Source organism: Ranitomeya imitator, chromosome 5, assembly GCF_032444005.1.
Source record: "Ranitomeya imitator isolate aRanImi1 chromosome 5, aRanImi1.pri, whole genome shotgun sequence".
In the NCBI taxonomy this organism is placed as follows: Eukaryota; Metazoa; Chordata; class Amphibia; order Anura; family Dendrobatidae; genus Ranitomeya; species Ranitomeya imitator.
In genome coordinates, this window is record NC_091286.1 from 191355440 (window position 1) to 191377140 (window position 21701).

At 44.9% G+C, this 21701-nt stretch overlaps 1 protein-coding gene across 1 annotated transcript in view; it reads left to right on the top strand.

Annotated features, from left to right (window-relative positions):
• The window catches only part of FMN2 (formin 2), a 528461-nt gene that overhangs the window by 416627 nt on the left and 90133 nt on the right, over positions 1 to 21701 (top strand). Inside the window, exon 13 of the mRNA XM_069769445.1 lies at positions 3643 to 3763. Coding sequence (XP_069625546.1) covers positions 3643 to 3763 — 121 coding nt within the window. The remainder of the gene's footprint in view (positions 1 to 3642; positions 3764 to 21701) is intronic.

The following is a 21701-nucleotide window of genomic DNA, read 5'->3' on the forward strand; positions in this document are numbered from 1 at the left end:
GAATCACATAGCGGTAAAATCCGCAGCTTGTTCATTATTGCGACGATTCAGCAGCCATAGGATTGCATTGAAATGCTCACTTTATGCATGTGGCTATGCCCACCATGCGTAAAGTGAGCAGTTCATGTGCGGATGGTACCCAGGGTTTGGAGGAGAGGAGACTCTCCTTCAGGCCCTGGGATCCATATTTCTGTAAAAAAAAAGAATTAAAATAAACAATAGGGATATACTTACTTCTGATGCACCCCAGAGTCCTCCCGCCTCTCAGCGGTGCACGTGGCGGCTTCCGTTCCCAGGCATGCATTGCGCGAATCATCTGGAATGACGTCGCGGTCATGTGACCGTGACATCACAAAGGTCCTTCGCACAAAGCATCCCTGGGATCGGAACGTACCGGGAGCGCCGATGAGATCGGGGCCGTCGGAAGGTGAGAATAACCATATTTTTTTTTATTATTATTTTTATTATTATTTTTAACATTCTATCTTTTACTATTGATGCTGCATAGGCAGCATCAATAGTAAAAAGTTGGTCACACTTGTCAAGCACTATAAATGCTTGCAAAACGCTTGTGTTTTGCGGGAAAATACATGCGGTAGGGAGTTGCAGAAATGCTGCGAACATTCCCGCAGCATTTCTGCAACGTGGGCACATAGCCTAACACCTCCTGTCTTGTTGGTTGCATCTTCACATGTTCCTGACAATCCCAATTGGTATGCAGATTAATAGGCCTACATTTTGGATTCAGGAAGGAACCATGGAGTAAGGAGTCACGCTAGCCGTAAACTCGTTAGCAACATTGCAGATAGAGATCAGCTTTAACTAGATTGAGGGAGGATATTTAGACATTCAAGTGTAGATTTGTGGTGTGTTTGGGTACAGAGGTGGACATACCACATGTGCAATCAGTTCATGGAGGATTGGGGCCCAGTAGCACCTCAGACACTGCATTTTTTCTCTGGGTAGATTCTCCATCTCTGATTCAAAGATGTTGGGGGGAGGGTCCCCCTGCAACACTCTATGATCAGTAGATGCTTTCAGATACAGTTAATTAATTATTGGCTTTATTTTGAAAAATGACTTCAGCTATGAGCCACAAGCTGCACTTCCAATATAGGAGGATTTTCTGTCTAAAGTATTATTCTTCTTGATAGTTAAAGTGACTAAAACGTAAAAGAAACAATTACAATACTCACATTTGATAGCACTTTTTTAAATAAATGTCCCAAATTGGTAAATGAAAACCATTAGTGTTCATTATTTGCATAAAATATTGTTAAATAATTAAAAAAAACCTGGGCTCTAGCTCTTGATGTAAAAGAGCAAATTATTTAATTGTCAAAAAATGATCTTTTTAGAACAGAAAATAATCTAGACTAAGCCCACCCCCAACAGGCTCTTCATGTACAAAGACAATGAGCTACCTATCACAGGAAGGGGATATATGGGACCAGAGCTTACTGACCAGCTAGTCACAGCAATGATAAGCTCCTGGTGCCAAAACAATAATTCTAAGCAAACAAAACCTCAGAGCTTGATCAGAGGCATCACTGAAATCGCTTTTAACCCCTTCAGCATGCTGTCTTCAGATTACATAACAAAAACCTGCTGATAGATTACCTTTAAATAAATAAGGACAAGCTATAATTTGTCACATGTTGATCATCTGGGGATGTATTTACCAAAGGTTTAAGGCCTACTAAATACTGATATGTAAAACTATAGAACTCAAAGAAAGTGTACTTAGATTTTCTTATGACTGCCATGACTGCATAAACAGTATACAGTGGGGAAAAACGTATTTAATCAAACGCCAATTGTGCAAGTTCTCCCACTTAAAAAGATGAGAGAGGCCTGTAATTGACATCATAGGTAGACCACAACTATGAGAGTCAAAATGAGAAAACAAATCCAGAAAATCACCTTGTCTGATTTGGCAAGATGTATCTTGCAAATTATGGTGGAAAATAAGTATTTGGTCTTTAACAAAAGTTCATCTCAATATTTTGTTATATATCCTTTGTTAGCAATGACAGAGATCAAACATTTTTTATAAGTCTTCACAAGGTTGGCACACACTGTTGGTGGTATGTTGCTCTATTCCTCCATGCAGATCTCCTCTAGAGCAGTGATGTTTTGGGCCTGTCGCTGGGCAACACAGACTTTCAACTCCCTCCAAAGGTTTTCTATGGGGTTGAGATCTGGAGACTGGCTAGGTCACTCCAGGAACTTTATATGCTTCTTACGAAGCCACTCCTTCATTGCCCTGGCGGTGAGCTTGGGATCATTATCATGCTGAAAGACCCATCCACATTTCATCTTCAATGCCTTTGCTGATGGAAGGAGGTTTGCATTCAAAATCTCATGATGCATGTCCCCATTCATTCTTTCATGTACACGGATCAGTCATCCTGGTCCCTTGGCAGAGAAACATCCCCAAATATGGTGTTGCCACCCCCATGCTACACAGTAGGTATGGTGTTCTTTGGATGCAACTCAGCATTCTGTCTCCTCCAAACACGATGAGTTTTGTTTCTACCATACAGTTCTACTTCGGTTTCATCAGACCATATAACATTCTCCCATTTCTGGTATGAATAATCCAAATGCTCTCTAGCAAACTTCAGACAGGCCCTGGACATGTACCAGCTTAAGCAGGGGGACACGTCTGGCACTGCAGGATCCGAGTCCCTGTGTAGTGTGTTACCGATGGTAGCCTTTGTTATGGTGGTCCCAGCTCTATGCAGGTCATTCAAAAGGTCCCCCCGTGTGGTTCTGGGATTTTTCATCACCGTTCTTGTGATCATTTTGACCCCATGATCTTGCATGGAGCCCCAGATCGAGGGAGATTATCAGTGGTCTTGTATGTCTTTCATTTTCTTATTATTGCTCCCACAGTTGATTTCATCACACCAAGCTGCTTGCTTATTGCAGATTCAGTCTTCCCAGCCTGGTGGAGGGCCACAATTTTGTTTCTGGTGTCCTTCTACAGCTCTTTGGTCTTTCCCATAGTGGAGTTTGGAGTGTGACTGTTTGAGGTTGTGGACAGATGTCTTTTATACTGATAACAAGTTCAAACAGGTGCCATTACTACAGGTAATGAGTGGAGGACAGAGGAGCCTCTTAAAGAAGAAGTTACAGGTCTCTGAGTGCCAGAAATCTTGCTTGTTTTTAGGTGACCAAATACTTATTTTCCACCATAATTTGGAAAATAAATCTTGCCAAATCAGACAAGGTGACATGCAATCTGGATTTGTTTTCTCATTTTGACTCTCATAGTTGCGGTCTACCTATGATGTCAATTACAGGCCTTTCTCATCTTTTTAAGTTTGAGAACTTGCACAATTGATAGCTGATGAAATACTTTTTTCCCCACTGTAACTGTGCTACTTTTTTAGCCTTCTCTTCCTCCTTTAGTTGCCCTCTACTACACAGAATTCCTCCATCTATTGTTACTAATGTTACATATAGTTATTAAGGTTGAAGGAAGACTATATGTCCATCTAGTGACAACATAATGCTTGATGCAGCACTATAATGTACTTTCTATGGTATATTTTACTGTTAATTGAAAAATAATGATGACATAAAAGATGGATGTCTGGTTGGTTCTAAATGCTGAAACATTGTATTAACTTTCAGAATGCTGGAAAGGAAGAAAACCCTTTCATATTGCCAGAACCACAGGATCTGTTTCAAGCCTCGCAAATGAAGTTTGAAGACTTTGTGAAGGATCTTCGTAAGTTAAAGAAAGATGTACAGGGTACGTTAAATTATCTACATAACTAATGTTTTAAAGCACAGCTTGTGTCCAAAAACTATTATGAGTCTATTGATCTTATATACTAAGTAAGTGTGACGCTTGTCACTATTCATCGACAAGCTATGAAGCTTGGGTAGTCATGAGGACTAAGGTCAAATACCAAGAGGACTCGTTATATACAAAGGGGTAGGACAAAAGGTGTAGTCAGGTCACAGTCTGGAGTATGAATCACAAGGTCAGAGTTCATCAAGACAAAGGGGGTAATACAAACGGGTAGTCAACAGGTGAATCCAGGGTCCGAAAACAAAAGGTCAGAAGTCAGAGCACCAGTCACGCAGAGATTCTAGCCAGCCATCTGGTACAGAAAGCTCAGTGAAATAAGTGGGAACAGTGAACACCTGTAGGAGCTCAGCACCTCACAGTCCGAGATTGGATGACTGAGCTGTCAGTCAAAATACCAACAGAGGACCTCCAGGTTTCACAGGGAATTTCAAATGGATAGCCCTAACTAACAGATCGGCCTTCACATCTCGTGCTGGGACCCAGGATCTCTACAGTGGATGAGATATTGGAGGAAATTTCGAACGCTATGAGAATTCAGAATCCTCTGAACCTTACACTCCAAGCCACCATTGACTGAATACAGGGAAGGTGGGGATGAGGGAGACACTGCCGAAGGGACAAACCTCTTAATTAGGGATTTATGGAACACATTAGGGATACGAAGGGATGGAGGAAGCTTTAATCTAAAAGCCACCAGATTGTCCTCCTCCAGAGTCTTATATGGACCAGTCAACTTTGGACCTAACTTAACCGACGACACTTTAAGTTTGATATTTCTAGATGACATCCAAACCCTATCACCAATTTTAAAGACCAAACCCACTGAACGTTTCTATTCGCATTCCGTTTTTGGCGAATCTGCAAAACCCCAATATGCTTTTGAACTTTCCTCCAAACATCACCAAGTTTCTGTACGTTCACCTCCACTCCAGGACATTCAGAACCAATCCTAGAAAACTCTCCAAAATGAGGATGAAAACCATAATTACAGAAAAACTTTGAGGCTCCAGTAGACTGATTGACCCAACTGTTAAATGTCCTCCTGCTGAGCTGTTACAAAGCACCTTAAAATTTGTTCCAAAGATTGATTTGTAACCTGTCTGACCTTTATTTTCAGGGTGATAGGCAGAAGAAAAACAAGTTAATCCCCAGTATACTACAAAAAGCTCTCCAGAATTTAGAGAGGCGCCCTAACTTGCCCTATCCCCATTATACTTCTGAAGGTGAAAATGCCATGGCTTCCACCCTTGCCTTATGTCCTGAGTCAGCCCTCCATCTGTTCTCTTCCTCCACCCAGGGAAGAGGGATGCTATTGTGCACAGTAGTACACCAAACCTACAAACAAGGCAACACAAACAAGGGTTAACAGAAAACTCCAGGCATACAAAATATTCACTCACATATAACAGAGGAATGCTCCGGGGTATGGAGGTAGGGGAATAAACCAATATAAAGAAGGATAGGGAATTACCACACTTACAAATCAAGCAACAGTCACAGATAACTCCTCCAACACTCCTTCTCATAAGAACACCTCTCCCTCCGGAAGCCATGCAGCATGGCCGATTAACCTCTGTTCTGCAGGAAGGAATAAACACCTTTAAAAGAAGAAGTGCTTCTTCTCAGTGCCAAAGTAGGACCAATCAGATGCTGCGGTCTTGTGGCTCCACACTGTCGCGGTAACCCCGTGATAGATAAATTAAACCTAGAGAAAAACAATGACTATCTGGCTTGTCTGGGGGTTAATTGATTAGCTGATTCAATGTAAGCTAGATTCTTATGATCAGTGACCACAGTAACTGGATGAACCGACCTCTACAAAATAATTTCTCCATTCATCAAAAGTCAGTTTATACATTTTTTATATTAGTTGTCAAATCCTAGAAAATGTTGCAAAGCTTTAAGGTCACAAGGTTCATCCCAGTTGATTATGGCCTTCACCTTCCAAGGGTCCACCTTAAACTCTTCTGCTGACAGGATAAACCCCAAGAACGAAATTTCCTGAACAGAAAAAACACATTTCAGGTGAGAAATACAATGTTACGCACCAGTAGTGTGTTTTTCGGAACCCATTACTGCACCATGAGAAGGGATCTACTCTTCAAGGACAGAAAACTTTAAGGATAAAAAGGGCGATGCCTCTACCCGCATCAGTTGGATTACAGAGCATGAGAGGAACTCCAATAGCTAGTTTACACACGTTTATATACAATCTCTTAACCTTCACCATCAAGTGAAAAAGCCCACCAACCAGAAAGTGAAACAACTTAGTAATGGGAGGGAATATAAGGGTGCTGTCGTAGGCTCTGAAAAAACACATTACCGGTAAGTAACTTTGTATTTTTCTGTCACCCATGATAGCACCATGAGAGAATTATAGAGAATTATTATTTTTAGGAAGGAACCACAGCCTGTAGAATTATTCTCCCAAATCTGAAGTCAGAAGAGGAAGACAGATCTAGCCGATAGTGATTATAAAAGTTGAAGCGAAAGACCATGTTGCTGCCTTACAGATCTGCTCGATCCTTTCTGCCAAGGATACTACCATCGCTCTTGTAGAGTGGGCTTTCAGACCTTCTGGAGCAGCTCTACCTGCCCCTGCATAGGCTATTTGTGATGGTTTCTCTGATCTATCTTGATAAGGAACCTCTCAATACCCTTAATCCCTTCCTAGGGCCCTGAAAGGAGATGAAGGGAGCCCTATCCTTCCTCCAAGACGCTGTGACTGACTAATACAGTAATAGATACCTTCTAACATCTAAAGTATGTAACTTTTCCTCTTTATGATTTTTACAACAGAAAGATGGTAAAACTATCTCTTGTGACCCATGAAATTTAGAAACTACTTTAGAGAGATAAGCCGTGTCTGGTTTCAAAATTACTCTATCTTCCAGAACCTGAGTAAAGGGAGGATCTGTTGACAAGGCCTGTATGTTACTCACCCTACAAGCTGACATCAAAGCTACCAGTAGAATTGTTTTCAGGGAGATTATTTTTACTCAAGCTGAATTCAAAGGTTCGAAGGATGATTCTGTTAACGCCGTTAGAACTAAATTCAAATCCCAAGGGGTACTTTTGAAATAGGGACAAGTCTAGACCTAGTACATACTTTAATAAACCTAAATATCTATTTGTTGCTTATAAATATGCAGGTCTCCTAGGGCAGTAACTTGAACTTTAAAGGTGCTGACTGAAAGGCTGTGTTCTAGTCCCTTCTAAACTCCAAGATACCATTGAGAGGCACCTTCCCACCTAGAATAGCTCCTGTAGAGGAAAATAATTTTCTACAGGTACTAATGTATATTCTAGTGGTGATTGGTTTTCTACTACTGAATAGGTGGAGATTAAATTAGAGGAGAACACTTTATCTCCTAGTATCTACATGTCAAGTTTCACACTGTTAAATTTAGCTCGGTCACTTAAAGATTACATATTGTTCCTTGAAAGAGTAGGTCTGGATCTTCTGGAAAAACCCAGGGGTCTGAGATCGACTTTGCTCTCTGCCAGATAAACCAAGGTCTCCTTGCCAAAAGGGGGGATATACAGTATACGAATTAACCCTTGCCCTGTCCTCCCTGATCTTCTTTAGAACAGATGGAATCAGACATATCGGAGGAAACCCACATGCTAGATTAAAGTTCTAGTTAATCAAGAAGGCGTCTACTATCTGAGGGTTTCCCTTGGATTCAGTGATCAGAACTTTTCTATCCTGCTGTTCTGTGTGGCTGGTAATTTTCATTCACCCTGATATGTAGGGCTGACAAGCTGACAATTATAGGAACTGTGCTTCTGCCAACATTAATATTCGCTTTGTAATTGACATCAGGGTTATGGAACCAGTACCTCCTTGGTGATTTATGCATGCTACCTTGACCTGGTTGTCCAAGAGCACTCTCATACGGTGACCATGCAGGAGTGGCAGTAATCTGTTTAGTACGTATTCCACTGCTTAAAGTTCCAACATATTTCAGGAGACCAACTTCTCGTTCTCCAACCATGTCCCTTGGATGAGATGGCTGTCCAGATGAGCCTCCCACCCTCTGGGACTAGCATCCGTGGTGACCACCCTGGTGAGGTTGCATATCCAAGGCACGCCCCTTGGAAATGTCCCTATTTTTAAAGAAGAGAGTGGACTACCCCTTGAGGAAGGTTTAATTTGCCTTCAAGATGTTCTTGTAAGACTACTTGTAAGTACTCGGGCAGAAATCCGAGAGTGGACCCTCTGGGTCGTGACTCTAGAGCCCCCGGGGTCGAGCGGACCAGATGGAATCACCCCCTATACAGGGAGTGTTAGGAGCAGGACCTCGGGGGAATGGAGACACAACAGCTAGAGCCAAAGGGGCGACCCAAGATAAAGAAGGAAACCACAGGCTATAAGGATGGCAGGGAATAATAGGAAAACAAGACTTAACTGAAAATGACTGGAACACGGAACGGCAGAACACAGTAGGAACACGGACTGGCAGGACTCAGCAGGAACACGGACCGGAAGGACTCAGCAGGAACACGGACTAGCAGGATACAGCAGGAACACGGACTGGCAGGATACAGCAGGAACACGGACCGGCAGGATACAGCAGGAACACGGACTGTCAGGATACAGCAGGAACACGGACTGGCAGGATACTACAGGAACACGGACTGGCAGGATACAGCAGGAACACGGATAGGCAGGACACAGCAGGAACACGGACAGGCAGGACACAGCAGGAACATGGGCTGGCAGGACACTGAGACAAAGTAAAGACTGGGCTGAGAGAAGACACTGGTACAGTGGAGCCTAGGGCATAGGGACACTGACGGCAGACAGTGCACCTACAAAGCAAAGGTGTCTTACCTAGGGAGACGCCGGGAAGAAATACCCGATGGGCGCCGCCATGTTGGGGCGGAGCCACCGGGTCCCGACCTCCCAGAAGGCTCTGCGATGGAGGAGACGCGACCGCGCATGCGCAGAGGGACCGGACGCCGTGAGCCGGCGAAGGAGGAAGCAGAGCGGCGCTGGACAGGATCGCGAGTGCGCCGAGGGATGGGAGAAGCCGGGTAAGTATGCGCAGCGTTCGTAACAGTACCCCCCTCCTTAGTCCCCCTCTTTTTAAGGCTAGAAAGGAATCTTTTCATGATAAGAGGAGCATTGATGTTCTCTCGGGGCTCCCAGGACCTCTCCTCTGGGCCAAATCCCTCCCAATCAATCAAAAAATAAGTTTTACCCCTAACTACCTTTTTGGCAAGAATGTCTTTAACATTAAAGATTCCATCAGAAGTACAGAGCTGAGGAGAGGAAGAGGTAGCGGAGTGAAAACGATTAAAGACTGCAGGCTTGAGAAGAGACACATGGAAGGCATTGGGAATGCGCAAAGAGGCAGGCAACTTCAATTTATAAGAAACATCATTAATGCGACTCAAGATAGGAAAAGGACCAATAAAGCGGGGACCCAGTTTGCAAGAGGGAATTTTAAGCTTGATATAGCGAGAGGAAAGCCAAACTTTATCACCCGGAGAATATGGCGGAGCATCCAAACGCCTTTTGTCAGCAAACTTTTTCATATTAAGGCTAGCTCTCTCAAGAGCCACTTTGGTCTCACTCCAAATCGTAGAGAATTCCCGGGACAAGAAATCCGCTGCCGGTACCCCCGAGGAAAGAGAAACAGGAAGAGGAATGTTCGGATGTTGACCATAGACTACAAAAAAGGGAGTTTTGGAGGAAGACTCGCTGGGAAGATTGTTATATGAGAATTCGGCCCAGGGGAGAAGAGAGACCCAGTCATCTTGGTGTGCATTGGAGAAATGTCGCAGATATGTAGTCAGGACTTGATTAACTCGCTCCACTTGTCCGTTGGACTGAGGGTGATAGGCGGAAGAAAAGTCCAAGTTTACCTTTAATAGACTGCAGAGAGCTCTCCAAAAACGTGAGGTAAATTGTACTCCACGGTCTGAGACGATATGATGAGGAAAACCATGAAGACGGAAGACTTGGTGTAAACAGATCTTTGCCAACTCAGGAGCGGAAGGCAGACCAGGCAATGCGATGAAGTGAGCCATCTTGGAGAACCGAGCTACAACAAGCAAGATGACAGAGCAATTCGAGGAACAAGGTAGATCAGTGATGAAGTCCATAGCAATATGACTCCAAGGAACGGAAGGCACAGGCAGAGGATGCAGGAGACCGGAAGGAAGCTGCCTAGGGACTTTATTTTTTGCACAAGAAGGACAAGAAGCGATGAATTTGGTGACGTCTTGTCGGAGAGATGGCCACCAGTAATGCCGAGAGATAAGAGAAAGTGTCTTCTTGACTCCTACATGTCCTGCAATTTTGGAGGAGTGACCCCAACGTAAAACTCTCTCCTTGTCTTGGTTAGCCACAAGAGTCTTGCCAGGAGGAGCTGAAATCACTCTAAGAGGAGCAAGAGTGACGATCTTCGCAGGATCATTGATGTGAGCCGGAGAATCCTCTAGGTCCAGAGGCTGAAAGGATCTTAAAAGAGCATCTGCTTTGACATTCTTATTTCCGGGTCGGAAATGAAGTTCAAATTCAAATCGTCCGAAGAATAAAGACCATCTGGCTTGTCGTGGATTTAGTCTTTGGGCAGACTGAATATAGGCCAGATTCTTGTGGTCTGTGTAAATGGTGAATGGATGAAGAGCCCCCTCAAGGAGATAACGCCATTCCTCCAAGGCTAGCTTGATAGCCAAAAGTTCTTTATCTCCAATAGAGTAGTTACGCTCAGGAGCGGAAAAGGTTTTAGAAAAAAAACCACAGGTCACCAAACGTCCAAACGAGGATCTTTGCAAAAGTACAGCACCAGCTCCAATAGAGGATGCGTCGACCTCAAGGACAAACGGTCTATTAGCATCAGGACGATGAAGCACAGGGGCCGTAGCGAAGCTTTGTTTAAGAGACAGAAAGGACTCTTCAGCCTCAGGGGTCCAAAGACTGGAGTTGACTCCCTTGCGAACTAGAGCAGAGATAGGCTTGGTCATGGAAGAAAAATGAGGAATAAATTGTCTATAGTAGTTGGCAAAGCCAAGAAAACGTTGGATTGCTTTTGTTCCAAGAGGACGAGGCCAATTCAGGACAGCAGAAACCTTCTCTGGATCCATCTCTAAGCCAGATCTTGAGACAATATATCCCAGGAAGGGAAGAGAAGATTGTTCAAAGACGCACTTCTCAATCTTAGCGAACAGATGATTCTCTCTTAGCCTTTGCAGAACACGACGGACATCTCGCCTGTGAGTGGAGAGATCCGGAGAAAAGATGAGAATGTCGTCAAGGTAAACCACGACCGAGGAGTAGAGAAGATCCCGAAATACATCGTTCACAAATTCCTGGAAAACCGCGGGGGCGTTGCAGAGACCAAACGGCATAACCAAGTACTCGTAGTGACCGTCACGAGTATTGAAGGCAGTCTTCCACTCATCGCCTGCACGAATACGAACCAAATTATATGCGCCACGTAGATCTAATTTGGTAAAAATTTGCGCACCCCGAAGACGGTCGCAGAGTTCCGGAATGAGTGGCAGAGGATATTTGTTCTTCACCGTGATGTTGTTTAGGCCTCGATAATCAATGCAGGGACGGAGAGAACCGTCTTTCTTCTTCACGAAAAAAAACCCTGCTCCGGCCGGAGAAGAAGACTTGCGAATGAATCCTTTAGCAAGATTTTCTTGAATGTACTCAGACATAGCTTGAGTCTCAGCAGGAGAGAGAGGATAGATCCTGCCCCTGGGCGGGTTAGTTCCAGGCACGAGATCTATGGGACAATCATAGAGCCGGTGAGGCGGAAGACCCTCAGCCTCCTTCTTGTTAAAGACATCAGAATAAGCGCTGTAGACACAGGGTAAGGCGGGAAAAGAAGAGGAAGGAGAAGAATTAGAGGAAGAAACCAGGGATTCAAGCTTGAGGAGGCTAATTTGCATATTCCAGGTGCCTTCTGGGAAAGCGAAGAGTCTCCCTAAGCTAGAAGATCGTTGGGTACAGCCGGGACCAGCTGCTTGGAAAGAATCACCAAACCGCACGCCTTACGGCGCGCGAGTTTTTGCCTGTAGGACATTATTGCAAGAGAGCTTGGCTGAGTAGATTACACAAGAAGGAAAACACACAGCAAGTCAGCAGGATCTAGGAGCAACATGGCAGATGTGACAACCTACATGGTGAGCTGCAGCATGTGCTACATGTTCACAGATCGACCAGAAGAAGAATTAAATTTCACCTGTCAGAAGTGTAGACTAGTGGCCCTTTTAGAAGAAAAGGTGCGGGGTCTGGAAGAAAGAATAGCAACTTTGAAACTCATCAAAGAGAATGAAGACTTTCTAGACAGTACAGAAGCATCTCTACTGGTCACAGAAGGTGAAAAAAGTGTCAGAGAACCTCCAAAAGCAGATGAGTGGAAGCATGTGACCAAAAGAAGCAAGAAGACCATGGAGAAATCACCAACCACACAACTGAAGAACCGATATCAAATCTTTGTAGAGGATGAAGATGGCACACCTAAGGATGAAGCAATACCAGCAAGCAAAAAAGAAAAGGGCACACAGCAACAAGTGACAGCAAAAAGTACAGCCAAGAAGCAACGAAGAGTGGTGGTGGTGGGAGACTCACTACTGAGAGGCACAGAAGCAGCCATCTGCAGACCGGACATAACTGCAAGAGAAGTATGCTGCCTTCCAGGTGCGATGATCAAGGATGTGACCGATAGGATACCAAAGCTCTTCAACTCCAAGGACATCCACCCATTTCTTCTGATACATGTTGGCACCAATGACACGGCAAGGAAGGACCTACCGACAATCTGCAAAGACTTTGAAGAGTTGGGGAAGAAAGTAAAGGAACTGGATGCACAGGTAGTTTTTTCTTCTATCCTTCCAGTAGACGGGCATGGCACCAGGAGATGGAACAGGATCCTTGATGCAAACAACTGGCTAAGACGATGGTGCAGACAACAAGGATTCGGATTCCTGGACCACGGTGTGAATTACTTGTACGATGGACTCCTCGCCAGAGACGGACTACACCTCAACAAACCTGGGAAACACACATTCGCCAGAAGACTCGCTACACTCATCAGGAGGGCGTTACACTAGAAGAAGAGGGGACGGGAAGAAAAACATTAGACTTGAACAAAGAAGATCCAGGAAAACATACTCAGAAGGGCGGTAAGAACATTTCTAAAACAATCCACAGCGAGGAGATTGGAACAAAACAAAATCCTCTAAACTGCATGCTTGCAAACGCCAGAAGCCTGACAAACAAGATGGAAGAACTAGAAGCAGAAATATCTACAGGTAACTTTGACATAGTGGGAATAACCGAGACATGGTTAGATGAAAGCTATGACTGGGCAGTTAACTTACAGGGTTACAGTCTGTTTAGAAAGGATCGTAAAAATCGGAGAGGAGGAGGGGTTTGTCTCTATGTAAAGTCTTGTCTAAAGTCCACTTTAAGGGAGGATATTAGCGAAGGAAATGAGGATGTCGAGTCTATATGGGTCGAAATTCATGGAGGGAAAAATGGTAACAAAATTCTCATTGGGGTCTGTTACAAACCCCCAAATATAACAGAAACCATGGAAAGTCTACTTCTAAAGCAGATAGATGAAGCTGCAACCCATAATGAGGTCCTGGTTATGGGGGACTTTAACTACCCGGATATTAACTGGGAAACAGAAACCTGTGAAACCCATAAAGGCAACAGGTTTCTGCTAATAACCAAGAAAAATTATCTTTCACAATTGGTGCAGAATTCAACCAGAGGAGCAGCACTTTTAGACCTAATACTATCTAATAGACCTGACAGAATAACAAATCTGCAGGTGGTCGGGCATCTAGGAAATAGCGACCACAATATTGTACAGTTTCACCTGTCTTTCACTAGGGGGACTTGTCAGGGAGTCACAAAAACACTGAACTTTAGGAAGGCAAAGTTTGACCAGCTTAGAGATGCCCTTAATCTGGTAGACTGGGACAATATCCTCAGAAATAAGAATACAGATAATAAATGGGAAATGTTTAAGAACATCCTAAATAGGCAGTGTAAGCGGTTTATACCTTGTGGGAATAAAAGGACTAGAAATAGGAAAAACCCAATGTGGCTAAACAAAGAAGTAAGACAGGCAATTAACAGTAAAAAGAAAGCATTTACACTACTAAAGCAGGATGGCACCATTGAAGCTCTAAAAAACTATAGGGAGAAAAATACTTTATCTAAAAAACTAATTAAAGCTGCCAAAAAGGAAACAGAGAAGCACATTGCTAAGGAGAGTAAAACTAATCCCAAACTGTTCTTCAACTATATCAATAGTAAAAGAATAAAAACTGAAAATGTAGGCCCCTTAAAAAATAGTGAGGAAAGAATGGTTGTAGATGACGAGGAAAAAGCTAACATATTAAACACCTTCTTCTCCACGGTATTCACGGTGGAAAATGAAATGCTAGGTGAAATCCCAAGAAACAATGAAAACCCTATATTAAGGGTCACCAATCTAACCCAAGAAGAGGTGCGAAACCGGCTAAATAAGATTAAAATAGATAAATCTCCGGGTCCGGATGGCATACACCCACGAGTACTAAGAGAACTAAGTAATGTAATAGATAAACCATTATTTCTTATTTTTAGGGACTCTATAGCGACAGGGTCTGTTCCGCAGGATTGGCGCATAGCAAATGTGGTGCCAATATTCAAAAAGGGCTCTAAAAGTGAACCTGGAAATTATAGGCCAGTAAGTCTAACCTCTATTGTTGGTAAAATATTTGAAGGGTTTCTGAGGGATGTTATTCTGGATTATCTCAATGAGAATAACTGTTTAACTCCATATCAGCATGGGTTTATGAGAAATCGCTCCTGTCAAACCAATCTAATCAGTTTTTATGAAGAGGTAAGCTATAGGCTGGACCACGGTGAGTCATTGGACGTGGTATATCTCGATTTTTCCAAAGCGTTTGATACCGTGCCGCACAAGAGGTTGGTACACAAAATGAGAATGCTTGGTCTGGGGGAAATTGTGTGTAAATGGGTTAGTAACTGGCTTAGTGATAGAAAGCAGAGGGTGGTTATAAATGGTATAGTCTCTAACTGGGTCGCTGTGACCAGTGGGGTACCGCAGGGGTCAGTATTGGGACCTGTTCTCTTCAACATATTCATTAATGATCTGGTAGAAGGTTTACACAGTAAAATATCGATATTTGCAGATGATACAAAACTATGTAAAGCAGTTAATACAAGAGAAGATAGTATTCTGCTACAGATGGATCTGGATAAGTTGGAAACTTGGGCTGAAAGGTGGCAGATGAGGTTTAACAATGATAAATGTAAGGTTATACACATGGGAAGAAGGAATCAATGTCACCATTACACACTGAATGGGAAACCACTGGGTAAATCTGACAGGGAGAAGGACTTGGGGATCCTAGTTAATGATAAACTTACCTGGAGCAGCCAGTGCCAGGCAGCAGCTGCCAAGGCAAACAGGATCATGGGGTGCATTAAAAGAGGTCTGGATACACATGATGAGAGCATTATACTGCCTCTGTACAAATCCCTAGTTAGACCGCACATGGAGTACTGTGTCCAGTTTTGGGCACCGGTGCTCAGGAAGGATATAATGGAACTAGAGAGAGTACAAAGGAGGGCAACAAAATTAATAAAGGGGATGGGAGAACTACAATACCCAGATAGATTAGCGAAATTAGGATTATTTAGTCTAGAAAAAAGACGACTGAGGGGCGATCTAATAACCATGTATAAGTATATAAGGGGACAATACAAATATCTCGCTGAGGATCTGTTTATACCAAGGAAGGTGATGGGCACAAGGGGGCATTCTTTGCGTCTGGAGGAGAGAAGGTTTTTCCACCAACATAGAAGAGGATTCTTTACTGTTAGGGCAGTGAGAATCTGGAATTGCTTGCCTGAGGAGGTGGTGATGGCGAACTCAGTCGAGGGGTTCAAGAGAGGCCTGGATGTCTTCCTGGAGCAGAACAATATTGTATCATACAATTATTAGGTTCTGTAGAAGGACGTAGATCTGGGGATTTATTATGATGGAATATAGGCTGAACTGGATGGACAAATGTCTTTTTTCGGCCTTACTAACTATGTTACTATGTTACTATGTAAGATCCCACAGGACGCACCGGCAGCAGACAACGTTCCCGACAAAGCTCACCCCAGCGCAAGATATTACCATTGCGCCAATCTAAAATGGGCTCGTGGTTCCGTAACCAAGGAAGACCTAAGAGCATAGGATGAGACAGACCCGCTAAAACATAAAATGCAATTCTCTCCTTGTGCAGAGCCCCAACCTGAAGTTCCACCTCAAGTGTTACTTGAGTAATGGTCTCCTGTAACGGTTTACCATCCACAGATGCAAGAATCACAGGAGCCTCTAAGGTTTTGACTGGAACGGAGAATTTCAAAACCTCCTCCAACCTAATAAAATTCCCTGCTGCGCCCGAATCCACATACGCATCCAGAGAAATGCCTTTGCCCGCAATATGCAAAAGAACGGACAAAGTAAGGGGTTGAGAGGGATCACACACACCTAGGGAGGCCTCTCTTACCTGACCTAGGCGGAGGAGTTTTCCGGACGTTCAGGGCAAGAGCGTAATAAATGAGCAGCACTCCCGCAGTAAAAGCATAACCCCTGAGTGCGCCTCTCTTTACGACGTTGTTCGGTCATCTTAAGACGGTCCACTTGCATAGGTTCCGGTGCGGACGCCTGAGAGGAGGTTCTAGGCTGAGGACTGAGTGGCTTACGGGTGGCAGAAGAAGGACGAAGAGACCTCCGCTCGCGGGCGCGTTCTTGGAACCGAAGGTCAATACGGGTAGCTAAGGAAATTAATTCCTCCAAAACAGTAGGGGTGTCTCGACCGGCTAACTCATCTTTTATGCGCCCAGAGAGACCCCGCCAAAAAGCACCCACCAACGCCTCATTGTTCCAGCCCAAGTCAGAGGAGAGTGTGCGGAACTGAATAGCGTACTGGCCTACGGATAACGATCCCTGATGGAGAGAAAATAGAGCTTCAGTTGTAGAGGCCAGACGTCCAGGTTCGTCAAAGACAAGACGGAAAGTCTCCAAAAATTCAGACAACCGGGAGACTAGGGGATCGTCTCGCTCCCAGAGTGTATTAACCCATGCCAAGGCGTCACCCTCCAGATGGGAAATCAAAAACGCAACTTTGGACCGATCCGTCGGGTAATGCTGGGGCAGAAGCTCAAAGTGAAGACGGCATTGGTTTAGAAATCCTCGGCAGGACTTAGGATCCCCATTGTACCGAGGCGGTTTAGCCAAGCGGGTTGGAGGGTGGGACGCAGGAGCAGACGTAGAAGCGGCTGTCTGGATGGAAAGCAGCCGATCGTCAATAGAAGACATATAACTAAGTATATGGGCCTGGGTGTCACGCTGCTGAGCTAACTCTTGCTGTAAGCCAACGAGTAGAGCGGCGTTGCCAGGATCGGAGGACTGGAGCGTGGACAAACGAGAATCCATAGCTTTCATAAAAGACATCATGCGGGACTGATTCTCTCGCATAAAGAGTAGCTCTTTCTGCGCAGCAGAGGCCCCAGCGGGGTCCATGGCCTTTGCTTACTGTAAGTACTCGGGCAGAAATCCGAGAGTGGACCCTCTGGGTCGTGACTCTAGAGCCCCCGGGGTCGAGCGGACCAGATGGAATCACCCCCTATACAGGGAGTGTTAGGAGCAGGACCTCGGGGGAATGGAGACACAACAGCTAGAGCCAAAGGGGCGACCCAAGATAAAGAAGGAAACCACAGGCTATAAGGATGGCAGGGAATAATAGGAAAACAAGACTTAACTGAAAATGACAGGAACACGGAACGGCAGAACACAGCAGGAACACGGACTGGCAGGACTCAGCAGGAACACGGACCGGAAGGACTCAGCAGGAACACGGACTAGCAGGATACAGCAGGAACACGGACTGACAGGATACAGCAGGAACACGGACCGGCAGGATACAGCAGGAACACGGACTGGCAGGATACAGCAGGAACACGGACTGGCAGGATACTACAGGAACACGGACTGGCAGGATACAGCAGGAACACGGATAGGCAGGACACAGCAGGAACACGGACAGGCAGGACACAGCAGGAACATGGGCTGGCAGGACACTGAGACAAAGTAAAGACTGGGCTGAGAGAAGACACTGGTACAGGGGAGCCTAGGGCATAGGGACACTGACGGCAGACAGTGCACCTACAAAGCAAAGGCGTCTTACCTAGGGAGACGCCGGGAAGAAATACCCGATGGGCGCCGCCATGTTGGGGCAGAGCCACCGGGTCGCGACCTCCCAGAAGGCTCTGCGATGGAGGAGACGCGACCGCGCATGCGCAGAGGGACCGGACGCCGTGAGCCGGCAAAGGAGAAAGCAGAGCGGCGCTGGACAGGATCGCGAGTGCGCCGAGGGATGGGAGAAGCCGGGTAAGGATGCGCAGCGTTCGTAACACTACTTCATTCTCTAGAATGTTCCACTGTAATTCCCTTGTGTGGATTTGGGCCCATCTGACCCCTGGGATACAGGAGTTGAGGGAACTTTGCAGGGACACCACTTTTCTGTAGGCCATGATGGGATTTTCTATCACTATTGAGATCAGATTGACTATCTTTTCCATTGGAAGACACTTTTGAAGATTGGAGTCTATCATGAGACTTAGAAAAATGTGTGCTTTTAGCAGCTCTAATCTTGATTTTTCAAGATTTAAACTCCATCCTAAACTTACTAAGGTGTTTCACACTTCTTTTAATTGCCTTTGAGAGTGTTGGAACTAGCTACCTACTATAAAAAAATCGTCTAGATATAGGATTATCAATTTGTCTCTCTCCCAAAGGTGGACTGTGATTTCAGTCATTATTTTTGCAAACACCTGAGGGGCTACTATTAGGGCAAAAGGTAGAACTTTGTATTGATAATGCCACCCTGAGGAACCTCTGAAATTGCACATGTATTGGTACGTGGTTATAGGTGTCCTTTAAATCTAGGACTGCCAAATAACAACATCCTGGAAAAGGAAATTTATGGCTGATTTTATTGACTCCATTTTGAGTGTAGGGATCTTTAGGAACTTGTTCAAAGCCTTCAAATTGATTATTGATTACCGTTCTGTAAGTACTGTCCTTTTTTAATCAGAAATAGAGGGGAGTAGAACCTGCTTCCCCTTTCCTCTGGTGGGACTTCTAATAAGACGTGTTTCTCTATTAGGTTTAGGACTTCTGTTTCTAATGCTAGTTGTCCCAGCGGAGATGCTCATGGAGATGTGGTAAATCTTACTTACGGACACTTTTGAAACTCCAGTCTCAAGCCTGATCTTATTAGACTGAGGATCCAGATGCTGGAGGAAATCTTTTCCCAAGCCGGAAGGAAGAGAGAGCCCTTCCCCATCTGGGAAACAAAGTAATTGGGAAGGTTTTCTGCCCTCCTAAGAGGAACCACCAAAAAGGAATCCTTTATTTCTTTTGTAGCAATCTTCCCATGTATCCTGGTCTCTGAATGTTCTCTTCCAGCTAAACCGCTTTCTCCAAAAGGGCTGTTTAAAGGATGAAAAAAGCAGATTTTGATAACCCTTTTTTACCAACTCCTGCTTTCTCTAGGATATTATCCAGAGCTTTACTGAACAAATATTCTTCATCGCATAGTAGAGAGCACAATGTGACTGTCGCTTGCACTTCTCCCAGCTAACACTTCAACCAGACCGCTCTGTAGCCTGCGTTGGACAATGCTGCTGACCTGGCTGCTAGCGTTGCTGAGTCTGACAGAAAGGCAGTCACCCCTTTCATTACTGGAAGTGTGGCTAAAATAGAATCTCTTGGCACCTTATTTTTGAGATGTCCTCCAGATTTCCTAACCAGACCATACGTGACCTAGCTGTACATGTTGCTGCTATGCCAGTATTAAAGCTCCTGCAGAAAATTCCCATGTGCATTTAATGAAACTATAAATTTTCCAATCCTATCTAAGGGGTACTTTAATAATTACATATCTTCAAAGATATTATTCAGGGGGGGGGGGAGAGTTGTAATGTGTGGCACAGACAGACAGACAGACAGACAGAGGCCTAAAATAAAAAAAGGTGGCTAAATACAGTTCACAATTGGTAACAGGACTACTCAGGTGGCATAGCTTTGTTCAGCGGAGGACAACTGTTATAAGTGGCTGACACAGTTAGTAGGCCAAAATACAAAAGATGGCTAAATGTCAGCCAATGAATTGGTCATAAATAAACTGGTGGCATAGCGAGGTACAGGGGTGGGCTCCTCTGCAGAGTTGCAGACAGTGGTAGTTGGCGCAAAGCATTAAGGGGTAAAAAAGGAAGCAAGGGCCCCTGTATATTTAACTATCATCCATCATTGCAACAAATTTGTTATGGCAGTGCCATTTAAGGATTTAAAAGCACAGACTACACAGTGGTGAGGCAGGTAAGTTTAGCAAGTGGTAGAGCACTGTTCGAGCTGGGGGGGACACTCTCTCGTGGGCGGCGGTACTGGCACAGGGCCCCTCATATTACGACGGTGTGTCTGACGTTAGTTGTGCGCCACCACCATCAGAGACACTTCATTGTACAATGTGGGACCCTGTGCCAGTGCCGTCGCCCAAGAACGGGCACACACACCTGTCCAGGCAAACGGCACTTGCACGGGTGCTTGCGCCAACTTGTGACCACGGCCCTGTGGGGGGAGTCAGCCCATTTCGGGAGGTATCCAAATGGCCTATAGTGGACATTCGTCACCTGCAAATGGCGTAATTGGAGCAGTCAGTAAGAGGAGGCCAAAAACAAGGCATTTTCCTGTCAAGCTACGTGTCAGCAGGGGAAGGTGGGGAAAAATAATTTGAAATCCATGATTGGTTCATTTTAATGAAGGTTAGATCATCAACATTTCGGGGAGCCAGACGTGTCCTTTTTTTGGTCAGTATTGAACCAGCAGCACTGAAGACTCTTTCTGAGAGCACACTAGCAGCTGGGCAAGCGAGCTCCTGTAATGCATATTCTGCCAATTCGGGTCAGGTGTCTATTTTAGATGCCCAGTAATCAAAGGGGAATGACCTGTGAGGGAGAACATCGATAATGGTGGAAAAATAGTTGGTAACCATACTGGACAAATGCTGTCTCCTGTCACTTTGAATCGATGCAGCAGTACCTGCCGTGTCTGCGGTCATTGAGAAATCACTCCACAACCTGGTGAGAAATCCCCTCTGTCCAACGCCACTTCAGCTTTGTGCACCTCTAACACCTCTGCCATGTTGCCCCCTACAGCTCGTGTGAGAACCATCAGCGCCGCTGTGTGATGGAAATGCCTGAACCAAACGGTCTATAAGAGTTGCTTGTTTGGTAGCCAATATTTGCTCAAGGTTCTCATGTGGCATGATACTTTGTAATTTGCCTTTGTATCGTGGATCCAGGAGGCAGGCCAACCAGTAATCGTCATCGGTCATCATTTTGATAATGCTGGGGTCCCGTTTTAGTATACGCAAGGCATACTCTGCCATGTGGGCCAAAGTTCCAGGTGTAAATTCACTGCTTGTGCTGTGTTGAGGAGCACTTTCTTGAAAATCTACATCACTTGTGGCCCGCAAAAACCCTGTACCTGACCTTGCAATGCCACCAGTTTCTATTGCCCCCTGAGAAGCATCCTCCTCCCATAAATATTCAGCCCCATCATCCTCCTCCTCCTCCTCTTCATCTGCCACGTCGTCCCGGAGACTTCCCTTACCAGACAATGGCTAACTGTCATCAAGGCTTCCCTCCTCCTCGGCTGCAGACGCCTGCTCCTTGATGTGCATCAAACTTTGCATCAGCAGACGCATTAGTGGGATGCTCATGCTTGTGATGGCACTGACCAGCCGTGTGCATTCCTCAAAACACTAA